Source organism: Panthera leo, chromosome A3 (genome assembly GCF_018350215.1).
Source record: "Panthera leo isolate Ple1 chromosome A3, P.leo_Ple1_pat1.1, whole genome shotgun sequence".
In the NCBI taxonomy this organism is placed as follows: Eukaryota; Metazoa; Chordata; class Mammalia; order Carnivora; family Felidae; genus Panthera; species Panthera leo.
In genome coordinates, this window is record NC_056681.1 from 45,425,116 (window position 1) to 45,442,484 (window position 17,369).

At 43.2% G+C, this 17,369-nt stretch overlaps 1 protein-coding gene across 7 annotated transcripts in view; it reads right to left on the reverse strand.

Moving 5' to 3' along the window:
* The window catches only part of RALGAPA2 (Ral GTPase activating protein catalytic subunit alpha 2), a 322,181-nt gene extending 305,526 nt beyond the window's left edge, over positions 1–16,655 (reverse strand). For all 7 annotated transcript variants that reach the window (XM_042931750.1, XM_042931748.1, XM_042931749.1 and 4 more), the window contains exon 1: positions 16,411–16,655. In XM_042931750.1, coding sequence (XP_042787684.1) covers positions 16,411–16,516 — 106 coding nt within the window. In that variant the 5' untranslated portion in view covers positions 16,517–16,655. The remainder of the gene's footprint in view (positions 1–16,410) is intronic.
* Positions 16,656–17,369: the final 714 nt, after the last annotated feature.

The following is a 17,369-nucleotide window of genomic DNA, read 5'->3' on the forward strand; positions in this document are numbered from 1 at the left end:
ACACTATTCCCAGAAACAATCACCAAGCTATGCCCTGCTTAACCCAGGTCTTGACTCTAAACCCCTCCTCAGAGAGGCCCTCCCTGACCCAGCTGTCTAGACCAACATACAAACATCCCTATCAAGCTTCATTTTCCTATAATCATTACTTGCAATTATATCATACATTTACTTGTTATTTGTTTCTTATTCATCTCCCTTAATAGAATCTCATGAAACTGGAGCTTCATTTGGCAAATAGCAAGTCCTCAGTAACTATTTGTAGGAATGACCTAAAAACAAGGTATACTGTCTAACACAGACAAAACTCAAGGGTGGTCAATCCATTTATTAGAACAGTAACCCTTACTTCCCTCAAATTAGATAAACCTTCAATTGTAACTCCCATAGTCTTAAGTAGAACTTACAGAATGTCATGTAAGGTTTTCTCAATGATCTAGGATTATTAACACAAAAGGCAATGCCCTTGTGACATACATGGGGATGAGCAGAGATATCAGCAGTATTATTTTCTGTGGGAATGTATCAGTATGCCTTTCCAGAACTATTCTCAGAAATATATGAGCCAGAATGAGACTCAGTCCTCAGGAAAAGGACAAATGATATACAGGCCAGCCAATCAGAGTACTCCATCTCCCTCACCCAGTGTTGGTACAGGAATGGGCACATGACCCAAGTAAAGCCAATCAGAGTGGTCTCAGGACCTGGCGCCCTACGGGAGGAGCCACTAGCTTTCGGGGACCATCTCTCTTGCACCTGGCAGAGTCAACCTAAGAATGAAGCAGAAGCACAGAAAACAAACAAACAAACAAACAAACATGGAACCAAGAGTGGAGAGGAGTTATTTTTCATCAAGGGAGAGTAAAAAAAGAGAGTGGACATGAGAATGAGTGAGTTCCCTGGACTCCACTCACCTCCCTGTCAACAGTCATACATACTTAAAGATAAACGTTCCCCTAGAGTAGTTGTATGTATCATTAAGTCCCCCTTTTCTCAAGTTAGTTTGAGTTTCTGCCACATGCAACCAAGAGCTCTGACTAGTATAAATATGTTCAACATATATAGTTGACCCTTGAACAGTGCAGGGATTGGGGGTATCTACTCCCAGCATGTAACAAATTTTGACTCCCCAAACTTAACAGCCTGTTAACCAGAAGTCTCACTGATAACATGAACAGATAATTAACACACATTTCATATGTTGTATATATTAAATACCATATTTTACAATAAAGGAAGATAGAGAAAGTAAAATGTTACTAAGAAAATCATAAAGAAGAGAAAAGACATTTACAGTACTATTGCACAGTTATCGGAAAAACCCCATGTATAAGTGGAGCGACGCAGTTCAAACCTGTTGTTAAGGGTCAACTGTACTACCATTCTGGTGGAGCAGAATAATTTTAAAAAGCAAAAAGATCCCCCAGCTAGTTACACACCCAGGTGGTTGTCAGGGGCTGAAGAGAAGAGGGAATAAGTGACTGCCTAATGGTTACAGGGTTTTCTGTTGAAATGATGAAAATGTCTGGACTAAATAGAGGTGTGATGATTGCACAGCACTGTAAGTGTCCTAAATGCCACTGAATTATTCACTTTCAAATGATTAATTTTATATTATGTGGAATTCACTTCAATAAACAAAATTTTAAACAAGAAAACAATGCTGCAATGCATTTCTTAATAGCCGTTAATTATATCATAATTTCTTACAAAAGGAAATTAAATCAAATGATATGTACATTTTTTTCATTCATTCAGCAGCTATTTATTGAGCACCTACTATGCACTAGGAAGAGGGCCAAGGTATATAGGGAGAACTAGGGAAGGAAGGGAATCAGGAATTCAGCCTGAGGCTGCCAAGTGAACCTGAAGACATCTATCCTCACTGCCTGAGTCCCAAAGAAGCCACACGTACCCCCAAACTCCCTCATTTTGAAGTCCAAATATTCCTAACAATGAAAGGGGGCACTGGGCTTAAAAATGGACTTGAGTTTTTAGGATCTGACCACAGGTAGACAGGGGTCAGTAGTACCAGGAAAAGACCTGCAGTTTCCTATGTAGTCATGGTGGATCTGAGTCCGGGACCAGCTGCTTCCTAAGGCAGTACCTATGACTCTCTACCCCAAGCCTCCACATGTTCATCTTTCAAATATTATTGTGATTAAGAGAAAGCTCTGTCATCAGGCACACCTGAGGTGGAATCCTGACTTGGCTACCACAGGGCCACCAGCCTGTTTCTGTTATGGGGAATGTGTGTCTATAATTTTTCTGTAAAATGGGAACAACAGGCTACCAACCTCATTTAGTACTGGGAGGGCAAGCACTATGGGGAAAACTAAAGGAGTAGGAAGGGGACAGTGAGGGAAGAAGAGTCTAAAGGCCCCCATCTGGCATAAAGTCCTGCCCTAAGTCTTATCTATTCATGTTTTAATCTTCTCTTTTACTGTCATAAAATATGCATACTATTCAAGTGCTTTCCCCTCTCTAGGCCTCAGTCTCCTCCATTTAAAAAGTGAAGGGTTGGCCTAGAAGAAATTTGTTGCTTAGCCTCTATTCAAATGCAGCTGACTGTAACATTGGAGGATTTTCTGTACTTCTCTTGAGTGTGACTTAGCAGTTTTTTATTTGCAGAGCATTTTAACAGTCAGTCATCACGGAGCAATATCCAGGTACGCATTTTATCAGGAAGGTAAAAGGAGGGGTGGGCAGGGGACACAGGCTGCAGCCAGGAGGGGACAGACCAGGCATGGAGCATAGCATGGCAGGAGCTGCAGAGGCTGCTTTCCAACTCAAGCACCAAAGAAGCCTATTGTATGGCTCCCACTGTATCTAGAAGTCTCGTTAAGTTTGTTTTACAAGTCTTTTTTGACAAGTGAGGCCTTTAAAACATGTTTCCTCATTGTGCAGAGGGTGAAGTTCAATCCAAACATTTGTCTACAGAAGAAACTGGGAGGATCCAACTGCCAAGGGACCATCATAAACTCCACTCACACCCGGGGGCCCCAGGAAGGAGTGCTTCTTCAGGAGGCCCTGATGGTGGTTCTGCTCTTTTCTCCAAATGTAATTGCTTTTGCCTTCTGAATTTAATAGAGGTTCCAAAATTGATTGCTGATTTAGAGCATCTCACAGCGTTATGTTGAATAGTGAAGATAATGCACTGAAAATAATCGACACAATGGTTCGGTGCAATGGTTAACAATGTCCGTTTCAGTAGGCAGGTGTACTTGCCCTGAAGGGTAGTAGCAGCTGGCTCTGAGGATGCCTTCAAGACCACAAGTCTCAGGCAGATGGAGATGGAAGTCTGCAGCTGGGCAGAGTTTCAGGCATTTTGGCCAAGGAGCAGATGGCAGCCAAGGCCAAGGAATAGGTAGCAACTGGCACACAAGACTCCTGCCATAGCAGAAACCTGTAAATTTGACTTCAGCAACATCAGCCTTGTGCATCTTTAGGCATAAACCTGCTGGGTAGACATGGTCAATTAGATGTCTGGGCTTTAGTGCAGCCATGAATATAAGGCCAAATAGTCTGTGTCCTTCCCCTTCTTCTTGTGATGATGTGAGGCAAAAAGATGCCCATGTGATGTCACAGGTGAGATGGATGACACAGGCGTTGTGATGTCAGGTCACTGAAGGCTACTACTGACCATCTGACGATTCATCACATGGAGGCGCATCTGCTTCCTGACCAGGGATGACGTGGTTACTGAAACTGTGGAACACAAAACCGCAGACAGAGGGAAGACTATGGGCTCCTGGGTGGCTCAGTTGGTTGAGCATCCAACTTCTGCTCAGGTCATGATCTCCTGGTCCTGCATTGGGCTTGCCGCAGCTTCTGATCCTCGGTTCCCCTCTCGCTCTGCCCCTCCCCCACTCACGCTCTGTCTCTAGCTGCCTTTCCCTAGACTTCAACCTTCATCTATCCTTAGGGGAAGGAATAAAGGCCAGTAGCTAATCTTGAAGAATCTGGAATCAGATTACTGCATTTAAAACCTGACTTCACCGCTCACACTGGTCTTGTGATCTCAAGCAAGTGTCTTAATATTCTGGTCCTCAGTTTTCCCACCTTTGGATGGGTGTGGAGTTCTGAGCCTGGGGCACTTGGTTGGCTCAGTTGGAAGACTGTGTAACTCTTGATCTCAGGGTCGTAAGTTTGAGCTCCATGTTGGGTGTAGAGATTACTTAAAAAAGAAAGAAATAGGGGCATCTGGGTGGCTCAGTCAGTCAAGCATCCAACTCTTGACTTCATCTAAGGTTCTTGATTTCATGGTTCTGTGCATTTGAGCCCTGAGTCAGGCTCTGCTCAAATGATTTGTACATTTTAAGACCACTGGCATATTCCAACAAATTACTCTTCAGAAAGATCATACCAAATTATAGTCCTGTCAAAGGTGTGTTGGAAACAGGAGAAATCATTCAGGGAAACACACACACACAGACACACACACACACACACACACACACACACACCAGCAACTTTGCTAAAAATAATAGGTATATACATTTTAATTTATAAGTTTATATATTCTGGGGCACCTGGGTGGCTCGGTTGATTGAGCGTCCAACTTTGGCTCAGGTCATGATCTCACAGTTTGTGAGTTCGAGCCCCGCACTAGGCTCGCTTCTGTCAGTGCAGATACTGCTTCAGATCCTCTGTCCCCATTTTCTCTCCCCTTCCCAGGCTCATGCACACTCCCTCCCTCTCTCTCTCTCTCTCTCAAAAATAAATAAACATTTATAAGTTTATATATTCTAGATAACTGAAGAGTGGCATATAAAACAATGGGTCTTGTCATTTCTTCATCTGTGACATATATACATACATTTTAAACATTATAATTTTTCTTGTTGATATGTAGGAGCTCTCTGTGTATTGACGATATTGAGGATATAACTATATCCTCTAAGTTTTAAATATTTGTCCAGTTCATTACTTTTTACTTCAGTTAAAAGTGATGTGGATGTGTCCATGTATATATTTATTTTAGGAGCAGGAAAAGAGGAACTGAACCCTTCTCTCAAACATAAACAGCTGTAATATGATACACACACACATACACAAAGACTAGGTGATGTTTTTACTTCTACCTAAGACTTCAGCATAAGCTCTACTACGTCAAGCCTAACTAACACAAACACATCTCCACCTTATCAGATATAAAGTCCATGGGAAAGAGAAGTCTACATTGTTTGCACCAGAAATGTGACCAGACAGAAAACACATCAATCTCTTTAAAAAGTTGCAAAGAAGCAACATGTCATCTGTTCCCCTCTCTTCCATGCAGTCTTGAAAATACTATCAAAGATTTCATTGAAAGAATTTTCACTAGTTATACGAGGTCCATTTTTGGGATAGTGACTCAGTTTCGGTTTTTACAAATTTACAATAGTGTAAATTGTAAAATTTTAAAATAGTGTCTTTCAAATTGTTTCCAAGAAAGAATATCTAGGGTACTTGCCTAAGCCTTCCCCAAGCCCATCCTTACCAACAGCCTCCTTGTCCTGCTGCCCTCCACCCCCAAACTCTTTTCCCAACCTCTTCTCCCTTTAGTCCACACAAACAGTCCTTTCTTACAGCTGTTCCCCCTTGGGATCAGAGGGGAGGGTCTGATAATGAGTACATGTACACAAGGGAGGAGGTTAGGGGACTCTCTCAGGAGACCTTAATTCATGGTCTCAAATAATTAATTTTTTAATATTTATTAATTTTTGAGAGACAGAATGTGAGCAGGGAGGGGCACAGAGACAGGAGGAGACACAGAATCCAAAGCAGGCTCCAGGCTCCGAGCTGTCAGCACAGAGCTGGACGTGAGGCTCGAACCCACAAACCGTGAGATCATGACCTGAGCTGAAGTAGGACGCTTAACTGACTGAGCCATCCAGGCGCCCCTTGAATCATTACTTTAATGATGGGAACATCTGGCTTGTGAAAACAATCTTTGGGTCAGGAAGGCTTTTAGGAATTTTTCAAAACATCCACACAGGTGGCTGCTACTCCCCCACAGACTTACATCCATCTATGTGGGAAATCACATTTTGGTGTTTTTTGGTTTTTTTTTCAATATTTATTCTAGATTTGGACTGCAAGCTCTGGCATCCCCAATGCTGTGTATAATGCCTAACACATGTTGTGTCTAAATAAAAAATAACTGTTAAATGAACAAGGGGACTCTGGAGCCCAGCTGCCTGGGTTCAAATCCTAACTCTGTCATTTATCAGCTGTGTAAACTTGGACAAGATTCTTAACCTTTCTGTGTCTCATCTGTAAAATGAGGATGATAATATTACCTATCCCACTTGGGAGGACTGCATGAGTTAATGCATGTGAAAGTATTTCTGGCAGTGTGTGGCACATGGAAAGTGCTGATTAAATGTTAATTATTATGACTATAAATAAGGAAGTATGTTACCAAAAGGAATCAACATGAACAAGAAGCTCTTCATGTTCTCAATGTATTTATCATCTAGTAGAGGAGATCTGGCAAAACACAACTAAGTACAATAGGCAAGCAACGCCAATGAGAGGTTCCAAGTGCTATGGGAATTCCGAGAAAAGATCATTTCGGGACAGAGGGACAAAGAAAGTTCACGTGGAAGATGTAGTGTGCTCATGCTGTTTCCTGGAAGGGTTTTACATGGTAGGATGGGCAACACCTTCTGGGGAAAGGGATGGTATGTCAGTTGGGGCTCCCTAAGAAATAGACACCAAGATAGGATTACACCTGCAGGAGATTGATCGGGGGAACTGTCTGTGAAGGGGGAAGACCTGAGAAGGCAAGGAGAGGCTTCACCACAGTGAAGGTCTGACCCCTGCAAAGGAGAGGAAAAAGAAAGAGGGCTGGGGAGGAAGAGTCTCAGATCCAACTCAGTTGTGAGACGGTCTTGACCACACCAATGGGGAGTCCTCAAGTCAAGGCCACTCTTCAGAGGCATCTGGGTCTTGCAGGAATTAACCACATTAGTAATCTCTTGTTCAGTAATTGCAAGTAGCCCAGGAGAAGCTCAGCTTTGGCTGAAATGTTGTGGTGAATCTAGAAGGCAGCAGCTAGATATCAAGTCAGTCATGCTGCCCTCAGTAGGGATGTGAGTGGTGCATTCTCATAGTTGCCAAACTGGGCACAAGAAACGTCACTAGTACCTATGTGTCCTTGAAACCATGGTTGAGTTTCAGTGAATATGTGCCATCACTTAAAATCAAACGCATGACAATATCAAAGGGCTCCTTATCTTTTTAAACTAAACCACATTTATAAGAGCGAAATTATGTATCTACAGTTAAAAATTAGAAATACTTTTAAAATATCTTTCAGATGTGGTTTCAGTTTCTAAAAGAAGACACAAAGCTGGTTATGAAATATCTCTTCTGTAAAAATCACAGTTAAAAACTTGAATTGGGCATTCAGAACATACTCAGAAACAAAGCTTGACTAAGAATCTAGAAGGTAAATCCTTTCTGAACTGGTTGCTTAAGGAAGCATATCGATCCAATGAGAATGTGAGAAAACATTTTGCAAAGGCGTAAGGTGCCACATGAATATGGGATATCAGTGCAATCAAGTTACATCTTGTGTGAGGTTAGGTCACATTAAAGGCAAAAATGGAGATCAAAATTGCACCTGACAGGTCAGATGGTCCCGCAGTGAGAGGTGTGAGGGAAAGAAGACCACTGAGAACACAGTATGTCCCTGGTCCTGCCTGATGCTGCTCTGGGGTACATGGTCACTGAGCAGAAGGGCAGGCAACATCTGCACTACACACACACACACACACACACACACACACACACGTACATTTCCCCGTTTGTGGCCAAGCATTTAATACAGAAGTTAAATATATTTATGAGATGACTCCACAGAAGAACAATAAGAACAGCAATCTTACAGATTACAATATTTCCTTTATTTAAGGGGAAACATGGCACAGGAAAGGGAAGAAGACATCCTCAATTCCTATCACTACACCAGCAAGAAAACTAACTCAGCAGTTGACAATACCTCTTACTTTCCCAGAGAAAACAAAAGCCATGGCATGAGAGCTCCCACTGCAGACCATACTTTACTCCATTTTTACCCCCTTTCTCTCCACAGTTTCTTCAATTTTACTCTTTTATTAGTTCCTTCTCCTACATATGTAAGCTCAACTTTGCTCAGCTCTTAAAAAATATAAGAAGCATATCTACACATATGTACCCACCCACCCATCTCTGATCTGGGATTTCCCCCTCTCTTTCAGGCATATTAATCTGTATTCTTTCCATTTCAAGACCCAGAAATATGACTCAAACTGGCTAAGCAAAAACAGGGTGTTACCACCACCTGCAGCTGAGAAGTTCAGGGGTGGAGATAGCAGACATGGCTGAACCTCTCGCACAACAGGGTCCAGTGGGCTCTTCTCGCCCTCCATGTCTCTGCCCTGCTTCTCTCTGAGTATGAATTCAATTTGAGGCAGGTGCCCTTGACACTGGGGAAAGATGAACACTAGCAGCCCATGCTACACCCTCATGGTTTGCAATCCAAAAGGATGGAAGCTCTCACTCTCCCGGCACCCGTGTTCCAAATCTCAGGAAGACTGAGACTCCCAAGCCATTCACCAAGGGGACACATCGGGGACTCCTATTCTATACTCAAGTCTTCCTGGTTCCCAACATCTACCCACACCACAGGATAAAAGCCACTGTACTTAACTCCATGTGGCCACACCATTACCCTCACACAAGTCCCTCTCTCTGCAGTCCCCTTGTCCCCAACTTCTCCTCCTGGGAAACCCTGTATTTGTTATTCCGAACCCACCTCAGACCTCATCTCCCTCAGGAAGCACTGGTGACCTCTCCAAGGCCAAGAGGCCTTTTTGCTGTGCCTCTTCTGCACCTTGTGTGGCCACCTCTGCAGCTTTACCCGCTCTATAGAGGCACTAACTCCTTCATACCAAATGTAGTTGTTTATGTGTCTGCGTGTCCTATTAAACCGTTAAGTTCTGGACTTGTGCCTTACTGACCTCTGAATACACAGCCCTCCCGCAGACAGACAGACACATACACATCCTTACTCACTCACACTGTTGAAAACATGTCTGTGGAACTGAAATTTTTTAAAATTCCAAAGACAAGATAGATCTTTACTACATTTATATGTTATTCTTAATTTTACAGTACAATAACTTATATCCCTCCTTTAAAGGATAATTTTAAAATCTGGGGCACCTGGGTGGCTCAGTCACTTAAGCATCTGACTTCGGCTTAGGTCATGATCTCATGGTTCACGGCTTTGACCCCCGCATCGGGCTCTGTGCTGACAGCTCAGAGCCTGGAGCCTGCTTCAGATTCTGTGTCTCCCTCTCTCTCTGCCCCTCCCCTGCTTGTGCTCTGTCTCTGTCTCTCAATAATAAACAAATGTTAAAAACATTTTTTTAATAAAAAAAAAGAATAATTTTAAAATTTAAATTGATGGGCACCTGGGTGGCTGAGTCGGTTGAGCATCCTACTCTTCATTTTGTCTCAGTCTATGTTGGACTCCACAAAGAGCCTGCTTGGGATTCTCTCTCTCCGTTTCTCTCTGCCCCTATCCCACTTGCATGTGCAAGCACACTCTCTCCTCTGTCTCTTAAAATAAACATCTTTTAAAAATTTAAATGGAATGAATTTGCTATTTTGAAAGTGAAATTTTTTTAATAAACAATTCTCTACAATTTTATCTATGGAAAGATAAGTACTCTAAACAGCTAGTAAAAGTATTCATACCCAATTGCCAGTAACGCACTTACAAAATAAATAAATAAATAAAAATAATAAAAGTTTACATCAAAATACGTTAGGCTTATCAATGATCTCTCTTCCCGGAAGTGGTCCCAAACAAAACATCTGAGCTCAATCAGACTCTTACCCTAGGTTCTTCCTTCTCACATCAGAACTACAGACATCCTCAGGGCACATGGGTGGCTCAGTCGGTTAAGCGTCAGACTTGGGCTCAGGTCATGATCTCACAGCTCGTGGGTTCGAGCCCCGCGTCGGGCCCTGTGCTGACAGCTCAGAGCCTGGAGTCTGCTTCGGATTCTGTGTCTCCCTCTCTCTCTGCCCCTCTCCCACTCGCACCTTGTCTTTATCTCTCAAAAATGAATAAACATTAAAAAAAATTAAAAAAAAAAAAGAAAAAGTACAGACATCCTCAAGCCCTAGAGGCAGGGATTGGTATATCTGCATTTCACGTATGTGTCTAAAGTTCATTTTATATTCCAGAGGATACAGATACTAACAGATACTAACATTTTAATGTTAGTAATTGATAAAAAATTAGCAAAGGGAGCATATGGCAAAATCACTTTGCTTCAAACAAGGTTAAATGAGGGAGACCACACTAAGACTGGCTGAAGAGCCTGAAATTGCACCTCCGACTTTGCTCTGGTTGTAGAGTGTCCTTTGGCAGTAATGTCCATGCAATACTGTACCACCTGTTAGGCCTGCCAAGGGCACAGAGAGGCCAATGAACAGAAAAACACAAAAGGAGTCTCTTTATCTTCTGCCATGCTGAAATCAAATACAGCCTCAAGTCTCTCTAGAAGAATCTAGTAAAACAGAAGAAAGCAGCACAAGTCAAAGCAACATTTTGGGGGGACATGCAAAAACCCTTGGGCTTTTGTTTTTAAGGTTAACATTCACTGTGGTGGGTAAATATATTATCTGATATGTAAATATACTTCTGAGTCAGGTAACTAGCAGAGGCATAAAATGGGCTTCATAATCAGGAATCCTGGCTCTGCTACTTATGGGCGGGGTGCTAACAGACAAGTAGTTAAGCGCACTGAGCCTTGGTTCCCTCATCTATAGGTTGAGAGTAAGAGCCTCCTACCTTCATCAGAGGTTGTGGGAAGATTCGATGGAACCATGACAACGATAGACAACCACATCGTAGCTTTTATCCTCTTATTAAGCTCCAGACCCCATGTCCAACAACCTCCCAGACATTTCCACTTGGATCTTGCCTTTTGCTCAGACTCAACACCCATAACACCAAACTCATCTTCCCCTATCATCAGCCAGGATCTCCTCCCAACTCCTCTGGTCCTATCCCTGACACTCTTACTCTCCAAAATGCCTACCGCCAATTATCAAATTACACAAGTGTGTTTATTGCTTGTCAGACAACAGTGGAAATGGTAGTCTCAATCCTTGCTGTTAGCAGGCTCATTGGGAGCAACACTTAGGAAAACACAGTGAATCGAGTTATAAACATGTTCAAACCCAGCAATTTGACTTCAGTGGAATCTGTCCTGAGGAAATAACACAAAATACAGAAAAAGCTGCTTCCCAAGGTGTTTACAGTGGTATTATTTACATCAGAGAAAGAAAGAGAAAGGAAGGAAACAATTTAACCATCCAGGAAATGGTAAGCTAACTTACCCTGCACAGTTTCAACAATGTTTGTAGTTAATAAAAATGAGAGGGAGAAAAAAGGTACCAAAATGTTAATAAGAAAATAAGTTTAAAAGGCAACATTTAAAATTCTAAGTGAGGGGCACCTGGGTGGTTCAGTTGGCTGAGCGTCTAACTTTAGCTCAGGTCATCATCTTGCAATTCCTAAGCTCAAGCACCACACTGGGCTTGCTGCTGTCAGCCTGTCAGTGCTGAGCCCACTTTGGATCCTCTGTCCTCCTCTCTCTGCCCCTCCCTGACTTGTGCTCTTCCCAAAAATAAACAAATATTTTAAAAATAAATAAATAATAAAAATAAATAAAATTGCTTAAGTGAACTTGTCCCTACCTAAAACAATAGTTGAAATATACCAAAATATTCCATGTTACTCTGTCCATATATAGAGAGCATTTGAGAGAGACTGCTCTCTCCTCTTTGGTTTCAAATATTTGGCCCAAACCCTGATGTCTCATGATTAGACTTGACTGACTATGGCCTCTCATCCCAGATCTCTTCTCCTTCAGATTGATCACTCCTCACCTGGCTTCTGCAAACCTCAGTTTCATTTCTTTACTTAGACAATCACTAGTTCCTGCTGCATTGGTCCTTTGTAATCCTGCCCCTCCTCTCCATTCGTGGAGCATCTCATTTCAGACCCTTATAATCTGCTTCTTCACTGCCAGTAGTGTCACCCCTCCCCTCCGGTCCATCTTCCTGACTCTGTTGACAGGCAGCTCTCAAGTCTTATCATTTGACCTACTAAGAGTTCTTCAAATGGGCCCTCTCACCTCCAAGATAAGACATGAGTTTCCAACTCAGACAAACAAGACCTTTTCTGATCTGGCCCCCCAACTGCTCCAGCTTCTGCCAGTCAGGCCACCACTCCTTTCCCCCACCAGTATCCCCCAGTCCAACTCACCGTTCTGCCCCCACCCCTGGCCTACACAGCACTGTAATCACTCATCTGACACTGTGAACACCCTCGGGGCAAGAGTTCTAGCACTCTATCTCAGGACCAACATTACTCGATTCCCTCACCAGACAGGAGGAACTGGCAGGTTGGTTGGTGTTCCTCACCTTTACACATCATTGCCATGCATATTTTCACTGCCAGCTTCCAGGTCCCCTTGCTTGGAACTGTCCTCCTCCTGCCCTTCCCAAATTCTAACCTTGCTCTGTCCAGTATGTAGCCACTAGCCACATGTGGCTGCTAAGCTTTTAAAATACAGTTGGTTTGAAAGGAGATGTGCTATAAGTATACAACACACACTAGATTTCAAAGACCTGGGGTAAAAAATATTATTTTATATTGATTACCTGTTGATATAATACATATTAGATCTGTGGGATGAAATAAAATGTATTATTAAAATTAATTTCACCTGCTTCCTTTTACTTTTTTAAATGTGGCTACTAAAAAATTTTAAATTAAACATGTGGCTCACATTATATTTCTATTGGACAGAACTAGTCTAACCATCCTTAGGGCCCAGGATGACTAAAACCTCCTTCAAGATGTCCTTCTCTTTGTGCCACTCTTAATGATCTTTTTTGACCCCTTGAAATCCTATATTGAAGTCCACCATAAAAGCCACTATCTAAGTATATACCATACTATATGCTTACTAATTACATCAAGTCTTCTTGCTACATCAATGCCATTTCTATTTTAGGACTCAGAACAGACACTCAACTTTCAATTAAACATGGAATCTTTGCTGGGGCAAGATAGCAATACAGAGAATTTTTTTGGTTTCTGTTTTGTTTTGTATACTCATTTACTTTTCCACCGATAATGTCAACAATGCAGGGAGAATTGGAAGTCAGGGGACCTAAGGGCTCATGGTTCTGTCTGTGATTAACACAATATATACAGATCATTTAGTACATCGCTTGGCCCCTTGTAAGGTCTGCCTGTGCCTCAGTCTCCCCCTTTGTAAGATAAAGTTAATAATATCAGACCAATCTACAATATGTAGCCAGGTTAAAGTAGCTAAGCAAGTTCTAACTTGAACCATTACCATGACTGAGAAAATTCTACTTTCCACAGTCCATTGTGTGTTTCTTAGCCAGTTTTAGACTAATTTTTATAAAGAGAGAACAAATTCACAGCAATTATCAAAATACAAAGGGGGGAGAGGGAAACTACCTATCAAAATACTTGTCCTATCCTATTAATGATGGGAGGAAAGTAATGGTAAAGGGAACTGTTATATGCCTGCTCCAAGCTGAAGTAGTTTATATATTAAATCATAATAACCTTTACAAGGCAGACATTACCATACCCATTTGACAGAGTAAAGAAACTGAGGTTCAAAGACAGGCTAGGTAACTAACCAAAGTGATGAAGCCATAACTGCAAATCCAGGTCAGTGGTATCATCTTTCTATGTAAAAAAAAGAACACCTTTATTATCACTTGACGATAAAATATGTGAAATGCAAGAGTATTACCTGAATATGCAAATAAAAATACAAAAATAATGTATATTCAATTCCTTCAAATAGTTTTCTTAATCTTGGCCAATTCCTATCTTTCAGATCAAGAGGCCATTTTTTTCTAAATAGGCATTTTCTTAAAGTAGCAAACACGGGGCACCTGGATGGCTCAGTCAGTTAAGCGTCCGACTTTGGCTCAGGTCATGATCTCACGGTCCATGAGTTTGAGCCCCGTGTCGGGCTCTGTGCTGACAGTTCAGAGCCTGGAGCCTCTCTGACCCTCCCCCGTTCATGCTCTGTCTCTCTCTGTCTCAAAAATAAACATTAAAAAAACTTTTTTTAAAGTAGCAAACAAATAGGGTATATGATATGCTAGCAACAAGTACATTAATGTACTGTTTTTCTTTAAGGCTTTTAATTTTTTATATATGTATCTATTTTGAGAGAGACAGAGAGAGAGAGAGTGAGTGAATGCACAGTCAGGGGGAAGGGGGGGGGGAGAGAGAGAGAGAGAGAGAGAGAGAGAGAGAGAGAGAGAGAACACCCCAAGCAGGCTCCACACTTGGCACCAAGCCTGATGCAGGGTTTGATCTCACAACAGTGAGATCATAACCTGAGCTTAAATGAAGAGTAGAAGCTACACAGGTGCCCCTTTCTTTGAGGTCTTTAAAACATAGTTGTTAGCAAAAGTTTACATTAGACATTACAAGTAGAATTCCTCAGACACATTTACAAAAATCTAGTCCCTATGGATAAAGATTGCAGCAATAAAGTAAACTGGATCATTCCACAAACAAATGCATCAACAAGAAACCTAATATCAAAGAACCTCTCTTTGTTACAAAACTGAGGTCATTATGAGCTCAATGAAATGAAAAAGAAAGTTCCTCAAAATAGGATATGCACCTTAAAGTGAAACCTCAATTACACAGCCTTGAAAACTAACTTTCTCAGAATGGTAACAATGTATTGTATATCTCTAAGAAACCAAACTGATCTAGGTTTAATTGATTCTGCCTTTACAAAATGTAGCCAACTTAATCCTGCAGACTTGGAAAGAACAAAAGTTCAAATTCTCTACCACAGGAAAACTTCCAGAGTATCAAATGCTTTAAAATACTGTTCAAGTCTCCTTTATCAAAAATGTCCCTGCAGTAGTTGTTAATCAGTCACTACTAAAAACTCTGCACAATGCAAGCTGTGTGTGCATGAGATTTTACTACAGGAAGCAGACAGTTCAGTTTACCAAGGACACCACATTTCACTTTCAAAAGTCTTGAAAACTAATCCCTCTAACAGTAAGTAACTAATTTATATTTCATTCCAAACCGAACAAGATAGTGTAATCTCAAGGAATTCAAGATTGTGAATAACTTCACTTGGAGAAACCAGGTAGGTGTGTGTTTTCTCAGAGGTGCTTCACAGAATATAAATAGAAATACTTAGCAACTTTTAATCTCATGAACAAGATCTTTATTTAAAATTCTCACATATAAAATGAATTATTTTACCCCATATCTCAAGTGATAGGCACATTAGACTATGTGTCCTAAATCAGGTGATTTTTGCTCATTTTAAGAATACAAAAGACATCTAGAAGAAACAAGGTGTTCTTTTCTCACACCCCCACCCACGCAAAACACTATAGACAGCACAGGTGTTTGGTCCTTAACAAAAGTTAAGACTAAGTAGGTAAGAAAACAAAACAAAGCACAGCCTAGCAAAGCAGCTACAGATCACATGCAGCAGGTGACAGGAAGCCTTGTGGACACCTCACACCCACAAGGATGAGCTTCATCACAGGTCAACTGCAGGGCCCCCAGGGCTCCACAGAACCTCCATCCAGCAGTCCATAAAAACGAAATAAGGCAAAGAACTATCACTGTCATCTTGGCAATAAAGAAGCAGCAGCCTCCTTGAACCCAGGAAAGCCACCCTTCCCTCCAAGAAGACAGGAGGAGCCCCCCTTCACACCAAGGACACAAAGAAACCTAAGCAGTCAGACCAAAAATAAAAATAAAAATAAAAAGAGCATGGGAAGAGGGATGACAGCTAAATTTAATTTATCCTGGGAGCACTTCATGTCTCAGTCTATTTGAAGACTCCAACTCAAAAGTAAAAATAAAATTTAAGGGGAGCGGGCCCACGAAAGAGATGACAGTTCAATTAAGTCTGTGCTGGGAACACTTAGGAGACTCAGGGTGTCAAGAGTCCAAAATTAAAATTAAAAAATGGGAGAGGAGGAGACAGTTCAGTGTGTGTGTGTGTGTGTGTGTGTGTGTGTGTGTGTGTGTAGCACCTGGAGTCCAGGATTTGCTGGGGAGGGAAGAGTCAAGGCTCCACCGGCCTCGGGGTGACCCGGCACGAATCTGGGGTAAATTTACACTCTGGGCGACAGGGCAGAGCCCGAGGGCCAGAGTGCCCGCTGTTGGGGAACAATGCCGGGCGCCAGAGAGGAGGGTCTGACGCCGCCCCCCCAACCCCCGATGCCGTCTGCATCCCAGTCCCGACCCTCGTCCGGCCCGCGTCTGGGCAGGTGCCCCCAAGCCCGGCGCCCCGGCTCGCGCCTCACCCAGCAGCGCCCGCAGGTGCTTCAGGCGGGTCAGCACGTCCTTCTTGGGGTCCAGCACCTTCTGGGTGGACTTCTTCACATCCCCGTGGCTCCTTCGGGAGAACATCCCGCCGCGGGAAACCCGAGCCCCGCCGGCGGGGCAGGAGGCGCCTGCGCCGCGCGAGTCACCGCATAAGGTCCGGGCCGGCGCGTGTCGCGCGGGCCACTCGCCGCCCCCCGCCGGGCCACCGCCGCTACCGCCGCCGCTTCAGCTGTGGCTCCAGGAAGAAGGGGCGGGCCGGGTCCGGCGAAGGGCGGTGCAGGAAGGCGGTGTCGACGCGGAACCGACGGCCCCGCCCCGCGGAGGTGCGGGCGGGCCCTTCGGGCGCGGCGCAAGCGCGCGCCTTTCGGACCCGCCTCACGGGGACGCGCCCGGAGCGCAGAGTCGGCGCCGCGAATCACAAAGAAGCTTGCCCCTTGCACAGGCTGTACTACAAGTCCCAGAATGCACTGCGAAAAAGTCCTCCAATCAGGCTGGCGTGTCTTAGGCACGATGGGAGTCAATGGGTTAGGTCTGAGCACGTTCTTCCTCTTCAACAGGCCGTGTGCCGCAAGTTCTCCAGGGAAATGTAGTTGTGCAGGGGGAGAGGCGACGCGACTTATGTTTCCAGGGTTCCCCAAGCCGCTGGACAGCATCCGCCAACCCCATCCAGAGAGGCCCAGAGCTCCCACACTTTCACTGCTTGGTGTGTGCTACCCACCCAGTTCACTCTAGTGCAACGTGAACCACAAAAACATCTCAGTAAGAAAAGTTTCAAGGCTTTTAAAATGCAAACCATTTTCCGTTTTGGCTCAGGATTCACACCAGGAAGCGAATCGATGTCCCTCGACAGTACTAAAATTGGAGCTCCAATTTCACACTAAAATGAATGGCTTTGACAGCAGGAAGAGCATCCCCAGACTCTGGGTGAGGAGTCCAG